The 19286-nt window shown below is 44.2% G+C and overlaps 1 protein-coding gene across 5 annotated transcripts in view; it reads right to left on the bottom strand.

Moving 5' to 3' along the window:
- The window catches only part of CPNE8 (copine 8), a 204851-nt gene that overhangs the window by 148301 nt on the left and 37264 nt on the right, over nt 1–19286 (bottom strand). For all 5 annotated transcript variants that reach the window (XM_090042068.1, XM_090042066.1, XM_090042067.1 and 2 more), the window contains exon 3: nt 6739–6785. In XM_090042068.1, coding sequence (XP_089898194.1) covers nt 6739–6785 — 47 coding nt within the window. The remainder of the gene's footprint in view (nt 1–6738; nt 6786–19286) is intronic.

Raw genomic sequence — 19286 nt, 5'->3', positions numbered from 1 at the left:
TTGTGCCTGCAAGTCTGGCAACATTCCTTCCCACACTTGTGGCTGGAATAATTTATTCATGAATGCCTTGGACAAACATAACAGATCTCATTTGTAATGGCCCTGTATAATTTACAGGATTTGACCTTCTCTGCGAGACTTTAGTCGAAAAGGACTGGATGGGATTAGCGAAACTCTTCTATTCATAACTTTCACACTGTCTTTGTAAACTAAGCTCATCCTACAGAACAAACTGAACTAGACATCTGATTTTGTCCACTTAAAAAAGAAGTTACTCCTTACCATACGTAACTACAGTTCAAGTTTCTTTTCTGTATGGTTTCACACTCTAGGGAACAACACCCCTAGAAAACATGTGGGTGCAGACAGACATGACACTGGAAGCATTCAGATACTTCCGAAGCACATGAAAGCATAAGTCATACAGATGTACATGTCCTCTCGGTGAGGGAGTGGGGGAAAATGGGCAAATCTTGGGAGGCTGGGGTTGCAGTCCCAGTGGGGGTTGGGGGGGAGAGTTCTGTTGCACCTCCTGTTTGGAGATCACAGCATTGCATGCAGCTCCAATGATTTAAGTAATTTCTAAAGCTCATTAAGCAAGCTTTAGTTAAAGCACCTTTGCTGCCATTTTGAAACACAAGGACACTGTACACAGAGATGCTGTGGGCACTTTAATTAGGGCAGCTCCCGAGAGCACATGCAAAGACACTCTATAGTTCCAGACACTTCATCCCTCTCTGCAGAACTCCAGAAGAGGCTCCTACAGATGTTTCAGTTGTGTCCCCACCACTCTGTCTAACACTGCACACTTGGCCATTCTGGCCCTTATAGTGGCTCTTCTGGTCCTCAGCTGGCCAATGATTAAGAAGAGATCACAGGCAAAAAAATGAACTGTCTATATATACACATTCTTCAACGAATGCAGCTCAGGTTAATATAAATTTAGCGGGTACAATTTAAAAACTACATTTGCCTAGTTACTCAGCTCATAAGGCTAGACCACATCAGGATAAATTTAACTTAAAAGGTCTGCATGACCCATTAGGATGGGATGAAATGACTCCTTACTAAAAACCATATGGACAAAAAAAACCCAATATCTTTTTGATCTTTCGATGTCAAAGAGGACATGGACATTTGAATAGGTTGACTTAAGCATGGGTATGCATGTCACAGATAGAGGAGGTGGAGCTCTAAATTATAGCTTTGCCCAATCTGTTGGCAGTGTTATAGCTTGTGAGGTTCAACTGAGGTGCGATTATTACTGATTGAAAATCTATTCAAGATGTATTGGCATAAGTGATGTGTGTCTTCATCTCTACTCTAGTGTAGGCTAGCTGTCAGTCAGCAGAATCCTACAATACTTTGCAGCCCCTTCACCAGGTGGTCACTCTGGCTTCCCCTCCAGTATTGCCTCTGTGTGTTGGAGAAGCAAGCATATGACCCATCCTCTAAAGAGCAGATGCAGTTTTCATGCTGTCATTTTGTGCTGGATCTCTCTCTACTGCCCCTTTGATGAGCCCAAATCTGACCCAGCAATTTATCTGAATCACACTACTGCTTGAATAAGGAGCATCTTGAATGGACTGCAAAGTGGATAGAAAAGTGGCTGGATTGTTGGGGTCAAAGAGGAGTAATCAATGATTCAATGTCTAGTTGGAAACTCGTATCAAGTGGAGTATACCTGGGGCTGGTCCTGGGCCTAGTTTTGTTCTGTATTTTCATCAACTGTCAGGAAGATGGGACAGAGTGCACCCTCACTAAGTTTGCAGATAATACCACGCTGGGTGGAAAAGTAGATATGCTGGACGGTAGGGCTAGGATTCAGAGAGATAGAGACAAATTGGAGGATTGGACCAAAAGAGATGTCATGATGCTCAGTAACTGCAGATGCAGAGTCCTGTATTTAGGACAGAATAATCCCATGCACTAGTACAGGCTGGAGACCAACTGGCTAAGAAGCAGCTCTGCAGAAAAGGACTTGTGGGTTACAGTGGACAATAAGCTGCATATGAGCCAAGAGTGTGCTCTTGTTGCAAATAAGGCTAACAGCATACTGGGCTGCACTAGTAAAAGTGTTGTCAGCAGATCGGGGGAAGTGATTATTCTCTCTCTTTGGTACTGGCGAGACCACATCTTGAGTACTGTGTCCAGATCTGAGCCCCCCACCATTACAGAAAGGATGTGGACAAACTGGAGAGAGTCCAGCAGAGGGCAATGAAAATGGTTAGTGGCCTGGGGAACATGATGGATGAGGAGAGACTGAAGAAAGTGGAAGTAGAGGAGAGAAGACAGAGGGGATTTAATAACAGCCTCCAACTGTCTGAAGGATGGTTACAAAGGGGATGAAGCTATACTATTCTCAGTGGTGGCAGATGACAGAACAAGGAGCAATAGTCTCAAGTTGCAGCAAGTGAAGTTTAGGTTGGGAACTTAGGAACTCTTTCATGAGGATGTAAATCATGGGAAGAGGCTATACAGAGAAGTTATAAAATCTCCATCCTTAGAGGTTTTTAGGCTCAGCAAGACAAAGCCTTGGCTGGGATGATACATTTGGGGTTGGTCCTGCTTTGAGCAGGGGGTTGGACTAGATGACCTCCTGAGGTCCCTTCCAACCCTGATTTTCTACAATTCCTTTTACCCTTCAGCCCCAGAATACAAGTGAAACATAAAATGTCTCTGTTACAAAAAAGTAGGATACAGCTAAAACTTTATTGTAAAACAGTTAAGATGGCTATACCACTAGACAGATACAGAACCAAACACAACTATATCACAAATTAATCATCTAATATTGTGAACCATCTGTACTTCCACCTATAAACATCTCATCAGTGATATAACTTTCATAGACTATACCCAAGGGTCCACCCAACTTGAGGCAGCAGCCGGCCAATTTTGCAGGGAGATTGTGGGGCATTTTTGTGGGCTGACTGCAGAGCCTTCCCAACCCCACTTCATGCCACTGATTGGCTGATGGGCTCCAGTGGCCCCACCCTTGCCACTGATTGGCTTTGAAGGCTATATGTCATGTAGCCTTGCCTCTTGCTGATGATTGGTGGAGAGAGGCAGGGCCTGATGACAGGCAGCCCTCTAAACCAATCAGTGGCAAGGGATGGGGGTGGCAGTCACCTTGGGTTCTCCTGTGTGCTGGCAGCCCACCTCCCCCTGGCAGACTGTGCGGCTAGAGCACAGCACCATGCTGGCTACCCAGAGGGGGAGTCCTCATTGTCTTTATAGTAAGTTGGGTTTTTTTCCCTTTTACATGGATTTCGCAGACACTGCCTGCTTTCATGGACAATACTGGATTTTGCATTTTCCATCAAGTCCATGAAACTGAATTTTGGTAAGTCCCAACTATAGCACAAAGCACATAACCCTAAATTTTGCTCTCAAAAGGCATCAACCTCTGGATGCTGAATTTTACAATAAACATATCATAGCCTACTCTAGCTTGACAGACAAGGCTGAAATACAATTACACTCTGCTAGACAGAAACATGCCTCAGCTTTCTTGTACTGGCATAGCAAAACATCCATTTTAAACAATTTAATCCTTAATCTCACATAGGATATCATGATAATATGATGCATGTGAATGACTTAACCCAGGGGTGGCCAACAAGTTCCCGGGCAGCCTTTGTGTCTGGAACACAGTAGATCGGGGAGGGGACTGGCAGCAGAGCGGCAAACAGTAAAAAGCAGAACATCAAATCAGGCAGGGAGCACAGGGCAGAAAGCAAAGTAGCAGACTGGGTAAGGGAAAGAGATCAGAGTAGTACTCAGGGAGGGTGTTGGGTTTATTTGTGGCATGTCTGCCAATAAAGGGTGCTCCCCACTGACTATAAACATTTCTTTGTCTCCCAAATAAGTTTTGTTTTTAATAAACCTTTTGAGACTCCACAAGTGAGGGAAAAATGATGTTTTCCCACTGTTATCCTTCAAGTGCAACTGTAAAGGAAATATTCAGACAAATAATATTTTAGAACATTAACATACACTTCAGGTGAGATGGTAATGTCTTGTGACTGACCATCATGCTTTCTGGTTCTACTGTAGCTTATCTTTTAGAAAGATATCCAATATTAATTAAAACAAACTTCAAGTGATGGAAACTCTTCCACCTTCTATTGTTAAATTGTTCTAAATTTTTCCCAATGGTTACTTATTCTCCTTATTAATACAATTGAAAAAATTTTAGCACAAATTTGTCTAGCTTCAATTTCTAGCCATTGGACTGAATTATGCCTTTGTCTGTTAGATTACATAGCTTTCTACCAACAAATCTTCTTGCTGTATAAATACTTCTTTGAAGTTACTTTACTAGATTCTAGACTTGGGACAAAAAAATTTTGAAGATGGCTTCTGGCCAACTGCTCCACAAGTTTCCTCAGGAACAGGTGTCTGTTTTGATTTGGTTTATTTTAGATGATAGCTAATTAGGGTTACTCTCCCTAGATGATATTTCATACATGCCTGATGAATTCCTCCTGAGCCAGGAGTCACCCCTTCAGAGCATGCCTTAACCTCCCGAGCAAAGCTACCTAGGCAAGAGGGAAACTGATGAAGCTAGTTTTCCTGACTCTCCAGGATAGCACCATGCTCTTCTTCCTTTATGCCCTGATTCTCTTGAAAACAGTCAGAAAACAGAATAACTGTGAGGCTACAAGTAAAGCAGTAGAGAGGAAGAGAACTTCTGCACAATCAGAACAGAAAGTACTCTGAACCGGCATCAACCTCCCTTAGAAACAGCAGCGAATGAGCAGAGGGGGTGGAGAACTGGCAATGGGTGGTAAAGTGAACTGGCAGTGGGGGAAAAAGTTTCTGGATGGAGGTTGTAATTAAGGATGGGGAGGAGCTGGAATCAGAGAGATGAAAAGGGTGGAATCTGATGTTTAAGAATAGTCAGAATTTGGACTAACAATGGAGAAGTGGTCATTGGTACAGGTGGTGCTATAATTAAGGGACAGGGCAAGAAAGATAGCCTCAGGGAAGCCCTACTTCAGTGCAAAGGCAGAAGTGCTCTTAAAAGCCTCTAGCTCATCTTCTCTACCCCTGCTCAGGAAAATAATCCCAAATTTAGCATAAAAGAAACAAACCAAGCTGAGGCAGGGGATTCTTCATGATTCAAAGCTTTTGACAATAATTGTGGTGCCTATTATCAATGGAGCTTGATCTAAACATTTCTGTTTAGCTAACTAAGGGAAGAGGATGACTGTAAATTGAACAAGTAATTCTTTAGCGACTCAGGGTTTTAATAAGACGATATAATGGCCTTTCACAATAACAGCAGAGCTTCACCAATTCTGAAAGAAACTAATGATGAAAAGCATTATGAAGATCTTAGGCTAATTGACAGAGACTCGTACAATTCCCCTGCTAGATCAAAAACATCTTAGAGCTTCCAATGGATCACTACAGCATGGACCGAAGAATCAAAGAATACTAGAAATGTAGGCCTGGATGGGACCTCCAGAGATTTAATCCAAGCCTCTGCCTGAGGAAGGATCATTCCTATCCCACACAAATCCTTGTCTAAACTATTAATAACACTATACAGTCAACCCTTTTGCACAACAAGGCCTAGCACCTTAACCTACCACAGATAAAGCAGGGGGACGACAAGTCAGCCTGCTGCTGTAAGGGTTGTTAAAATGCACTTAAGGGACCCAAGAAGGAGGGCCATGCCCCCCACTAGAGAGGAAGGCAAAAACGCCTACAGTTCATACCAATCTGACAACAGGGTAAAATTCCTTCCTGATCCCACATAGAGCAATCAATTAGTCTGACCCTAAGTGTAGGAGTAACACTCTTTAGCCAGGAACCTACAGATCTTAGTCTCAGAAGGAATATAGTATTATTGGTAATAGTGGTATATTTCAAAATATAATGTGTAAAGTTATCATTTACTAACTTTTACCCAAAACATTTCCAAAATATAAACCAATGGTCTACCTAGCCCAGTACTTTATCACCAATAGTAGCAAACGGTAAGTACTTTAGAGGGGGAGAATAGAAACAGGGCATGTCTAGCGTGATCCAGCCTCTGCCATCTATCATCACTGGTTTGGGTTCAGGACTGTAGATTGTTGGTCCTGAAAAATCAAATCCTTTAACTGGTGAACAGGCATAACACAAGTATTTTTGCTTCCTTACAGTTTTCCAATAACATCTCTCTGTTGTGTCCAAGAAGGTAAGAGCACTTTTTATTTAATAAGAGTGCCCAAAAGGGCATAACAATACATCTGTCCTCTAGAAACTGTTTAGAGAGCTCTAACGTATTTAGCATAGTCCAGCAAAATTAATGAGATGCTCCAGAACTGTACCCAACTTCTGAGTAGGTAGGGGCTGCATGCCACACCATGCCATATGATTCCTTCCCACCGCCACACCACTCAGTGGGCACCCCAATGCCCCCGATACATAGTGCCAGCACCCTACCACCTCCACTGCACTACATATGCCCCCAAGCATCAATTCAGTGTGCTGGCACTCCTATGCTTTGCAAAGTCACCAGGTCTCCCACAAATCCCTTCGTCAATGTTGGCTGCATCACTGTGCCCCCATTGTCAGGTATAGGAAGCAGAAGGAAAGAAGTGGTAGTGAGCACAAAGATAGGGAAGGCAGTACTGAGAGTGGGAGCCCGCGGTCTTTAAGTTAAACCCTTGGGAGCTATATGAGACCAGCAAGCCAACCATTAATTAAAATAATTAAGGGGAAAAAAAAAACAAATCTTACCTCTCTCCATTCTTTGCTTCCTATACCTTGTGTATACAAAACACAGACTGTGAAAAGAAAAAATGTTTAGTCATTTAAACAACCATAAATTTAAACAAATCTATTTTGTAATATCTTATATTGCAGTTGAAATTACTAACTAGGACAACACATATTAAAACACTTGCACTTAATTCTTAAGACACGTATTGAGATAGCAGACAATATAGTCGAGTCCTTGCAATATGGAGCTCAGAAAAAGGATAGTTAAAAAATGGGCTGTGACACTACTTGACCTCTTGACACTCCTCAGATGTAAAACTGGATAAAAGCATGGCTTCATGCTTTATTTCAGAAATAATAGTCTGAATATTCTAGTTAATCTAAACATAATTACCCTGAAATAAATCACACTTGCCTTCAGTATAGGAGAGAATTAAAGAGAAACAAATGACCACCCCAGGCTTGTTCCAGACCACCTGCCCACGCTGAGCAGCACCAGTGGCCAGGCAGCTGCTGCTACTCAGCACAAGAGAAAAGTGACCCCTGCCCTTCACCGCTGCTGGACCCTTCTTTCTGCAGCCTCCTGGAGCCTGTGCCTGGGCTGCCCAGCAGCTACTCTCCACCACTATCAGTGCTGTCTCTGGGCCACCCAGCAGGGCAGTAGTGGCAGTGCAAAGGAGCTGCAGGGCAGCCCAGGCATGGGCTCCAGATGGCTGCAGCAAGAAGGGCCCAGCAGTGGCAAAGGGGAGGGGCCACCTTTCCCCCTTGTGCAGAGCAGCAGCTTCTACCCAGCCACTACCACTGCTGCTGCTGCTTAGCATGGGCAGACAAGTCTGGAGCAGGTGCGGGGCAGGCTGGGGTCGGGGCTGTGCGTGCGGGTTCTGGCTGGTCTGGAGCTGGTATGCTCTACCGAGTCCCGAGTGGGCGCAAGATAGGTTGAGGGTCAGGCTGTGCACGTGTGTCCCTGCCAGTACCACAGGGCTGGGGCCAGTGGCAGCAACAGCCAGAAAGAGCCGTTGCTGCCTGGGCTGCCTAGTAAGGCTTTTTTTTTTTTTTTTTTTCCCTGTTTTTTTGCACCGGTCCTGGAAGCACTGGAATACCAGGTCAATGCATGGAGTGGATGGAGCACGCTCCGGTTCCATCCAGCCATGGAGCCACCCCAACCCCACTACATATCCATGGGGCAGTGGGACATACCAGGGGCCAGACAGTGCCTGGGCCAGGCAGGATAGAGGGACCCACCATGGGCTAGACAAAGTCCCTCCTTGGGCCGGATCTGACCTACAGGTCCTATTTTGCCCACCCCAGGGTAGATGGAATCTCTATTCTACTATAAATAACACAGAAGTGATGCAATGTTTAATATTTGTAACTTTTTAAGATTCCCATAAACATAAAATTTGTTTAAAATAGTTTACATTGTCTCAGCAATGTAAAACAATCCAGCAAATTAAAAAAGGAGGAAGAAAAAAATAAGGTTTGTGTGCGTTTATGAGCTGTTCCTAACTGCATTTACAACATAATTCTGCTTCTTGTAACAAACTCCTCACCTTCACAGATAATTTCTACATGTTACTTCGTATACTGTTAACTGGCTGAGAGAAAGAATAACAAAGGAAGAAGGAATGGAACTGGGCCTTGTGTGCACTACTGCATACAGTAAAAGTTATCCCATACACACTCAATTGAGGGAACTCATCCGCATCAAAGAGCTTTACAAATGAACTAGAACCTTCATTACAATCTTGAAATAAACTAAAGCCAGCAACTGAAAACCAATCTATCCCTAATGCAGACCCCCTTCTGTGTTACAGAGACATGCTATAATTTTTGTTGGAAACAAAGAAACAAACGTTTCTACTCCAAGAAATTTCTCTCAAACCCCAAGAAGACAGAGCAGAGCTGAGCAGAGTAGGAGTGGATGAGGGCTGCCCACTTCAGGCTCAAGGCTCCCCTCCCTGCTGCCTTCCCACCCGGGAACCGCACGCTGGCCATGCACCCCCTGCCTGCCCAACAGCAGTGAGGGGCAAAACTCCACAATGCCGCTGCCCTCACTGCTGCTGGGCGAGCAGGGGACACGTTGCTGGCATGGGGCTCCCAAGGGAAAGGCAGCAGGGCAGGGAGCCCCAAGCCTACAGTGGGCAGCCCAGATTTGCCCTGCCCCATGCACAAATCTGGGTGGCATGTGCCACCCTATGCCCCCCAAGGGGGCGCATGGAGCAGTAGGGAGCTACTCCCCCTTCCCCAGTCAAGCCGCCTGCAACTCCATTGTGCTCCCCACTCTGACCCCAGGCCCTGTGCACCACCCCGGCTGGGCAGTGCCCCCAGCCCCTGCCCCACTCTCTCCCTCACTATAGAGACCTTGATCTGCATACCTCCATGCCTCCTCCCCTCCCCCACAGACTTACGTGCAGGGAGTTGCTCTCCACACTGCCTGGCTGTATTCCCAGCCACATCCATGTGTGCAGGTACGCACATGCACGTGGAGGCCCCTGCATCTTGCTCTCAGCAGCCCCAAGAAGGCTAGAATGCTGCCAGCTTGCAAAGCAAAACCTGGATCCTCACACGATATTGCGAATCCAAGACAAATGCTGTCCCAGAGTCATGTAGCCCAGGACTGGAACTTGAGGTTCCCATTCCAAGATTGTCCCACCCAATTAGGGATGGATGGTCACCTTTTTTGAGTTCTGAACACCAAAGAATAAAATCCCACTTCTGAAGTTAAATAAAGCCATTATGCTGACTTGAATGAAAACAGGATCAAACAATCTCTAAATTGGATTTTCTTTATGCTGCAAAGAAATATTTTTGCTCCGTGCTAAATTTGCAGCAGATCATAGTGAAAAATGGAATGAAAAAATGTGGAAGCAGAAATTCCCATAACCACAGAAGAAAGATTATACAGGATCAATGTGTTAAAACAGATTTTATTAAGGGAAGAAAGGAGAAAATTATGAGAAGAGAACTGATATTATAACTGTGTTTATGAGAAATGTTACTCCTCAGATTATACCTTAAGATAGCAATACAGGTCTGGAAACAGCACATTAGTTATCTACTACTGCAGAGCCAGCATAATTATTTTGAGAGTAAGCATGGGTTGGAGATTAGAACAGAGGATAGGGAATCAGTATTTCATAGTTTCAAGGGTTGGAAGGGACCTGAACAGATCATCTAGTCCGACCCCCTGCCATGGCAGGAAAGAGTACTGGGGTCAAACGACCCCAGCTAGGTGTTCATCTAACCTCATCTTAAAAACCCCCAGGGTAGGAGCCTGCACCACATCCCTTGGAAGTTGGCTCCAGGCCCTAGCCGCCCTGGCCGTGAAGTAGTGTCTCCTGATGTCTAACCTAAATCTACCCTCTGCCAGCTTGTGACCATTATTCCTGGTCACTCCTGGCGGTGCTCGGGGGAACAGTGCCTGCTGATCCCCCCTGACTAGTTTATAACAGGCCACAAGATCCCCCCTCAGCCTTCTCTTTTGGAGGCTGAACAGGTTCAGGTCCCATAGCCTCTCCTCATAGGGCCTGCCCTGTTGTCCCCTGATCATGCGAGTGGCCCTCCTCTGGATCCTCTCGATGCTGTCCACATCCCTCTTGAAGTGCGGCGCCTAGAACTGGACGCTGTACTCCAACTGCGGCCTGACCAGTGCCGCATAGAGGGGGAGGATCACCTCTTTTGACCTGCTTGAAATGCATCTGTGGATGCATGGCAAGGTACAGTTGGCCTTCCTAACTGCTTCCCCACACTGCTGACCCATGTTCATCTTGGAGTCAATGATGACTCCAAGATCCTTTTCCGCCTCCATGCTGACAAGAGGGGAGTTCCCTAACCTGTAGGTATGGTGCCGGTTGTTCCTCCCGAGGTGCCAGGGGACTTGCAATGACCTCGGCCAGTTCCTTTAGAACTCTAGGGTGGAGATCATCCAGACCAGCTGACTTGAAAATGTCCAGCCCCTCGAGAAGCTCCCTAACTAAATCCTCGCTAACCCTTGGCCTAGGTGTGCCTATTTCTTCCTTGTTTTTCTGATTTTGCCACCAAATAAGCAGGTAATATGTTCAAAGTCATGTAAGTGCATAATTTTATAGCCTCCATCTTAGAAACTCAAACATTATCTAGTTTATCTTCAGACTGTCCCAAGAAGTAAGAACACATTAAGACAAATAAACAAGTAGGCTGAATGAAAAACAAACATAGGAACAGACCATGAAATAGCTAAAAAAACATTAAAGGGTTGCCTAAAGCAGGAGTGTCAAAGTCAAATGACAATGGGCTAAATCAGGACTATGGGGTTTCTCATGGGCCAGGATCCACACTGAAAGGCTTCTGGCAGATTAAAATCACACCTCTGGATCTGGCTCATAGGGCTTCTCACCACTCCTGCCAACATTACTGAGTCAGCAGCAGAAGTCAGAAAATTAACGCTGCTGCCATTGAAATCCTGTTGCTTTGGCTGCTGGAGCCATTGCATTAGCATAGTCAGCACCTGTGGGTGAATGCCACAGATTTTAATCACCAGCAGTAACCAAAAATATGAGGTCTGGCAGCAGCACTCACCCCCTGGATACTGGCCACACTGACACTGCAGCTCTGGCAGCCACAATAATAGGGTTTCAGCAACGGTAGTATTACGTCCTTTCCTACTGGCAGCCACAGCAAAAAGATGACTCTGCAGACCAGATCCAACGTCTGGCTATATGTTTGGCACCATTGGTGTACAGGTTTTTGAGCGTTTTTGGCAACTCATTACATTTACTCAAATTGGTGCCAAAATATTTCCTTGACAACATTTAATTTTTTGTGCACACCTTCACATACATACAGCCCGCACTCCCACCCCATCACTTCTTTAGAATAATGACATTGATAAGTCACATAGTCTCATCAATTTCTTCCATTCCCATGTACGCTTTCTTGCATATTGTATTTCTATTGCAGTTATGATCAGTTTCATATTTTTCAATATTTTAAATATCAGTGCCTAAGAATATAAGTACACGATTAATTTTAAAGTGTTCCTTGCTTCCATCATAAAAATTCCAACATAAAAACTGAATATGTTCATTTTGCTGCATCCTTATGTCTAAGATTTCAGATGCAAAATTTCTTATTACTATAATCTTAACTGCAGATACAAGATATCGGTGGAAAGCAATTGTTCTTGGCATACACTTGAACATTTTTTCTATCAAGCCACCAAATAACCTTTGGAATACCTTCATCAGCCTAACCACCCTATTCTTGAAAGCAATGTAAAGGAACAATTAGGAACAGAACTAAAACTATAAAACCCCTGCTATATCAGGCAACTCTCTCATGTAATCCCTTTAAACTCATCAAGCTGCATCTTAAGGCAAACTGGATTTCTTGTCCCTACCCTTCCTTTTTAAAGGTTGATGCGGACCTCGACACTCCAGTGGTTAGAAGCCTTCTATTTATCAACTCAGGTTTATAAGTAACAACTTAATATCTGATTACTCATGTGTCATAATTAATACTATAAACAACTCCTGCCTTCCTGCCTTATCAAGGGGGAACAACACTATCCCCTCCTAATGTTCACTTTGCTAGACTAAATATGCAACTTATTCAGGCTTCTCCCATAAAATTGGCTGAAGGGTCATACTCAGAGGGGGGTGGTGGATGGGTCATATTTGACCTGGGGGGAAGTGGGCAGCAGAGTCCCCCAAGGCTCGGTCCTTGGGCCTGTGCTGTTCAATTTCTTTATCAGCGATTTGGATGATGGGGTCAAAAGCAACCTGTTTAAATTTGCTGATGATACCAAAATTTGGCGTGAGGTGAGCACGCTAGTAAGGAGGGAAAGACTGCAGCAAGACCTGGATAGGTTACAGGGGTGGGTTAACAAAAACAGATGCGTTTCAATATTGGGAAGTGCAGGGTGCTGCACTTGGGCAGTAGTAACCAGCAGCACACTTATAAGATGGGAAACTCCCTTCTTGAGAGCACAGAGGCAGAAAGGGATCTTGGAGTCATTACTGACTCCAAGATGAACATGGGCCGACAATGCAAGGTCACGGTTGGCAGGGGTAACCGGACCTTGTCGTGCATCCATAGGTGCATCTCAAGCAGGGCCAAGGAGGTGATCCTCCCCCTCTATGCAGCACTGGTCAGGCCACAGCTGGAGTACTGTGTCCAGTTCTGTGCGCCCCACTTCAGGAGGGATGTGGACAACATTGAGAGGGTCCAGAGGAGGGCCACCTGCATGATCTGGGGACAACAGGGCAGACCCTACAATAAGAGACTGCGGGACCTGAACCTGTTCAGTCTTCACAAGAGAAGGCTGAGGGGGGACCTGGTGACCATCTATAAACTCACTAGGGGGGACCAGAAGGGTTTGGGAGACACCTTGTTTCCCCTAGTGCCCCCTGGTATAACAAGGAATAACGGCCATGAGTTGTTGAAGAGTAGGTTTAGATTAGACATTCATAAGAAGTACTTCACAGTTAAGGCGGCTAGGATCTGGAACCAACTTCCAAGGGAAGTGGTGCTGGCTCCTACCCCGGGGGTCTTTAAGAGGAGGCTTGATGCCTACCTGGCTGGAGTCATCTGAGCCCAGTTTTATTCCTGCTCAGGCAGGGGGTCAGACTTGAAGATCTACAAGGTCCCTTCCAACCCTACTTCTATGATAAGGCAGGCTCTTTAATCCCATGACACTCTAGTAGACGTTTTCCATTCAGTTTGAATTCATCTTTTTGACATGGATGACCAGAACTGTACACCACATTCCAAATAAGATCCAACAGGTTCCTGCTTATATTATGGCATGAATACTTGCTTATCTCAACTAGAAATACCGTATTTTCTTGCATACATGTCTGGAAATAAGATGTACACCTTGTTTTTTTAAATATATGACCTTGTTCTTCAAAGGGCGCATTGCTGAATTTCTTTAGGACATCTTAAATGGGGTCTATTGCAATGCTGTATATTCTTGTTAAATGGATGCCAAGGGGCTCACACAGCTCTTTACCTAGCAAGATTTCCACAGTCTCTGGCAATTATTAAGTAGAGAATCCCTCAATTCTTAGTGTAGAGGATGTTGATTATAATATTCTCAAGTCAAATGCTTATTTATTGTAGTCAACAAGTCTTACTTCACAGAGAAAAACAGAACAAAGTCATAGAGCATCACCTTAGCATAGGTCATAGCCTTTTTATGGGGGCAGTGTTTTCATGCTGTTGCCAAACCAGCAGCATAAACATCAGTAGGCAACCCTCAGGCTGAAATTTCATTTGGATCAGCAACAGCATTTGTGGTAGCAAGAGGTATAGTATTTCTGATTGCTGCCTTTGTGGATGACTGAACTTCTGACAACATCTATGTTTGATGTGATCTCTGTGTTTACAATGATGGCAGTTGGCTGACATCACAGAAAAGATGTGCATCACAGCTATAGTTCCCATCACAGCTATAGCAGCTTCCCAGGGACAAAGAATTTATTTTGTGCCCTGGTGATGACGTTTTTGGAGAATTCCCTTTGGACAACACTTGGTGAGTCTCAATTGACATAATTTCCATAGATGATGCCTGGATCACCTTTGAACAGAGAGAAGCAGCCTCATGAGCAAGTGTTTCTTGAGCAATGGCAAATGTTAAAAAGTTTGCTTGTGAGAAGCATATACTGTAGGGCTCTACCTCAAACCTCCACACAGGTTGATCCCAGAGTAGAAGCCCAAGACCGGTACCAAAATTAAAATTCTCAGACAAAGACCAACTCAGCCATGTAAGCAATCCTTTGTTTAACAGATGAATGCATTAATTGAAATGAAATGACAAGTTGTACAATTAAAAGATCTTTTCCCACTTCCCCCTTTCTATATATCCAAGGACTGTATTAGATCTTTTATACACCACACTGCACTGACAAATTACCTTATTTACTCAAATCTAAGATGAAGTTTCCCTCCCCACCCCACCCCCAATCAGCATGGGTGGGAACCCCTCAACTTAGATTCGCATACAAAGTGGGGGGAGGAGGGGCAGGGAGGCAGGCAGCTGCTGCAGCCCTGACTGTCCTCAACCTGTGTCAGAGCCAGAGTCAGACCCACAACAGCCTCCTGCTCCCTGCCTGTTTTCCCACTGCACTTCTGCCCCACCACCCGCTTCCCCACCTCCCCCCTTACTGTCAAGCACAGCTGAGTCTGGTTCCAGCTGGAGTGCCTCCTGGGCACAGAGCACATAGAAACTCTGCCCATTCATGGCCAATCAGCAGCACTGACTGCTGCATGGTCTGGCAAGTGCTGAGCTTTCACGTGCTATGCTCTAGGAGGAAACAGAGCCTAAGCAGCATCTCACAGTAAGCAGGGAGAACCAGAAGCTATGGGGAGCTGGGCGTGGGGGTGCCAGTGACAAGAGGAGCAGGAAGAACGCAGGGGAAAGAAGCGGGGTGTAAGCTGAGGGCAAGGGGGCCACCTGACCCACCCCTCAGCCACCTGACTATTTTCCCTTCTGTAGCAGTGGGAGAGAGAGACGATTTTAAGACAACCCTCCAATAATTAGATTCTATACCTGGATAATTATAACAAATTGATAAATTTTCCATATATAGAACATAATTAGTCAGGGGTCATCTTAAATTTAGGGTTGCCTTAAATTCAAGAAAATACAGTAGGCTGAAGTGATTATCTACAATGACTCCTAAAGTATTCTCCTAGGGAACCTATACACGAGTACGGAGGCTGCTCCAACCCTCTGAAATTCCAGGGCATTACAGCAGACTCATTTAATTGAGTCTGCTGGATCATGGTAATTGCTGCACTCCAGCAGCCTCCTGCATCTTATGTATCAGCATCCCCATACTTAAAAATGGTGGTGGAGGCATTTGAACTAAAGCTCATCAAATGAAGTTTCGTTCAAGCACCCACCACCAGCACCATTCTTAAGCATGAGGACATTGATACATGAGATGCAGTGGTGCTTTAATTAGAGTGGCTCTCAAAGCCACTCCAATTAAAGTGCCCCACCCCTCACACCTGGAGCACATGTAAAAAAGTGCCCCTAGTTACTAGCTTCCAAAACCATTTTGCTCCTTTCCATAGGTACAGCCACAGGTATAGTTTCCATAAGTACCGTTTTCAGTTCCCAAATACATTACCTTGCATTAGCTATATTAAATACATTTGTTAAAGATGTGACTATTTCATCAGATCACAGTTGATTACTACTCTGTGATAGTTACCAAGGTTGACATTTTGAGATCTGCTGGCATGCCTACTTTTGATGCCTATAATGTATGCCCTGTCAGTTCCACCCAATATAAAATGCAGCAAATCAAAAAAGGAAAGTGGACCAAAAAGAAGTCAGCATGGTTTAATGGCAGAGTTGCAGAGGCAGTAAGCAGAAAAAAAGGCTTCTTTGAAAAAGTGGAAGTCAAACCTAATGTAGAAAATAGAAAAAGAACATAAACTCTGGCAAATCAAGTGTAAAACCATAATAAGACATCAGAAAGAATGAGGAGAAACTTGCTAGGGACACAGTAAGTAACAATAAAAATTCCTTGAATATATTAAGTATTCAAATTTAAGTATATTAATTCTTTAAGTACGTTAGAAGCCAGGGAAGACCTGCCAGGGAATCAGTTGGGCCTTTGGTTGATCAAGGTATAAAGGAGCACTAAAGGTTGACAGGGCCATTGCCAAGAAACTAAATGCGCCTGGCACAACATGTCTCAGTTAAAAGCCAACAACTGTTGATGGCTGACAAGTCTGTCTATGTAGGCAGCACGCTCTCCCATGCTGTCCACAACAATGATGAAGTCAACATGAGACTAGTGAAAGCTAGCGTGGCCTTCAGCAGACTCCATAAGTTGGTCTGGGACTGCAGAGGCATCGGAATGTCCATGAAAATGAAGATATACAAAGCCATCATTCTCCTGACCCTCCTTTATGGCTGCAAAACCTGGACTGTCTACCAGCATCATGCCAAGAAACTAAACCACATCTAGTTGTGCTACCTGCAAAAGATACTAAAGATCAAGTGGCAGGACCAGACTGCAGATGAGGTGATTGGAAAAATCAGCTCTTCCCAGTATTCACACACTACTGAAACTGGCGCAGCTAAGATGGGCTGGCCACCTTTCAAGAATGCCCCACACTTGCCCACCAAAGAAAATCTTCTACAGCAAACTGTCAAATGGAGTATGTTCTCGCGTCACATCAAATAAGTGGTACAAGGACACCCGAAAGGTGTCCCTAAAGAGTTTCAGCATCAACCCAGAGTCGTGGGACCTAATCGCTAGCAACCGTCCATCCTGGAGGTCATCAATCCAGAACAAAGCACTGACCTTCAAAACAGCAACATACAGCAGAAGCAATGAAGAACTGCATGGTCAGGAAAATGAAAACCTCTTATACCCAGTCCTCATCACTTTCCTGCCCCTGCTGCAGGAGATTGTTCAAGGCAAATATTGGGCTTATAAGTCACCTATGTACCCATGTGACCTAGTCTCCACCCCCTCTTTTCTCTTTCCTATCTCTCTTTTCTCCTTTTTTTCTCCTTTTCTCTTTTCTTCCTCTCTGTTTCTTTCCCATTTCTCTTCTCTTCCCTACCCCCTCCTGCTGCATCCAGTCATCTTCGCCTGTGAAGGATAAACAATGAAATGCATTCTTTGCATCCATTTACATTGTGGAAGATGTTCGGCAGGATCCCTCACCTGGTCCACTCCTCTCTAAGGACAAGTCAGTGGAGTTACCCAAACTGAGGTTTCGATAGAGGAGGTCATAGAGCAAACTGATAAATTAAACAGACGCAAATCACCAGGACCTGTTGGTATTCACCCTAGGGTCCTGAAAGAGTTCAAATCAGAATGTGCTGAACTCCTAGTTGCACTAAGCACTCTATCACTAAAAACAGCCTCAGTACCAAAGAACTGAAAGGTTGCCAATGTGACTCCCCCATTTTTTAAAAACTGTTTCTAGAGAGGACATAGGGAACTACAGGCCAGTGAGCCTAACTTATGTTCCTAGAAAACTGGTAGAAACACTCTTAAAAAATGTTCAGCAAATTGATGAATGTGACTTGCTGCAGAGGAATCAACATGACATTGTCAAAGAGAAATCATGCCTCACCAACCTACTAGAGTTCTCCAAGAGTGTCAACAAGCAGGTGAATCAGGGTGATCCAGCTGACACAGTATATTTGGACTTGCAAAAAGTTTTGACAAGGTTCCCCATCTGAGGCTCGGAAGGAAGGTAATCATTGGATTACAGGGAACACCTAGTCGCAAATTGGAAACTGGCTTAAAGATAGAAAGCAATGAGTGAGTATAAATGGCGAGTTTTCAGAATGAAAAGAAGTAAACAGTGACATCCCCCAGGGATCTGTGTTGGGACCAGTGTTACTTAACATATTCATACATGATTTAGAAAAGGGGGTGAGTAGTAAGATGGTCAAATTTGCAGATGACGGAATTATTCAAAATGGTAAAGACCAAGGCAGACTATACGGAACTACAGAAGGATCTGGCACTATGGAGCAAATGGGCAAGTAAGTGGCAAATGAAATTCAATGTAAATAAATGTAAACTGATGCACATGGGCAAAAATAACCGCAGCTATATCTACACACTATGATGGGCTCTACATTAGCTGTTACCACACAGGAAAGAGGTCTGGGAGTCATTATGGACAGATCGCTAAAAGCCAGCTGCTCAGTGCTGAGCAGCCACCAGAGATGAACAAAATATTAGGGATTACTAAGGGAACAGTAAACAAAACTGAAAAGTATCATTATGCCCTTTTATAAATCCATGGTGCACCCACATCTTGAATACCATGATGGAGGGGCTTCTATATCTAAACAGCTAAAGAGGATAAGCCAGTCAATTTAGAAAAGAGATCCTTGAGCGAGGACATGATAAGGGTTTACAAAATACTCAATGGCAAAGAGAAAGCATATAGGGATTTACTACTTACTACCATATTTGCTTAAATATAAGATGCCTCTAAATAACATGACACCCAATAATTAGACTCTGTACATGAAAAAATTATACATTTGTTATAATTTTTCAGGTATAGAATGTAATTATTAGACGTTTGCCTAGAATTTGTCCCTTTTCCACTGCTACAACAGGGAAAATAAATCTGGGGGGTCAGATGGGCCCCTTGCTCTCTACCATCCCCCAACAACTTCTTCCTCTTGCAGGCCCTTTCTCCCCTCCTTACCATAAGACCCTGCTCTCCCTGAGCACATGGAAGTAAGGTGCAAACTTGAAAACACTGACCTTGAAATAACCTATTTGTAGTAATTTGCATAGAGGCAAATTACTATATATACACTCATAGATTTAGTTCATCCAGAATTAATGCGGTTTACCCTTTCTGAAACTGCTTCAAGTTTTAGCACACGTACTCCATAAACACACTTTTAAGCAGCATAATACAAACAATGGATTACATTAGTCCAAAGCCAAAATGTCCATGATTTATCATGTAGTTCATTAAACTGGGCCCCAGCTGTCAATAGCATTTCAATCCATGATGACCCCACAGCTCAGCAATGCTCATTATGTGTGTGTACTCCAGATGCCCCACCACAAAGGATT

The sequence above is a fragment of the Crocodylus siamensis genome, chromosome 4, assembly GCF_052110815.1.
Source record: "Crocodylus siamensis isolate JL-2025a chromosome 4, ASM5211081v1, whole genome shotgun sequence".
Lineage (NCBI taxonomy): Eukaryota > Metazoa > Chordata > Crocodylia > Crocodylidae > Crocodylus > Crocodylus siamensis.
The sequence above is the reverse complement of the archived record's forward strand: the minus strand, read 5'-3'. Positions and strand labels throughout refer to the sequence as shown.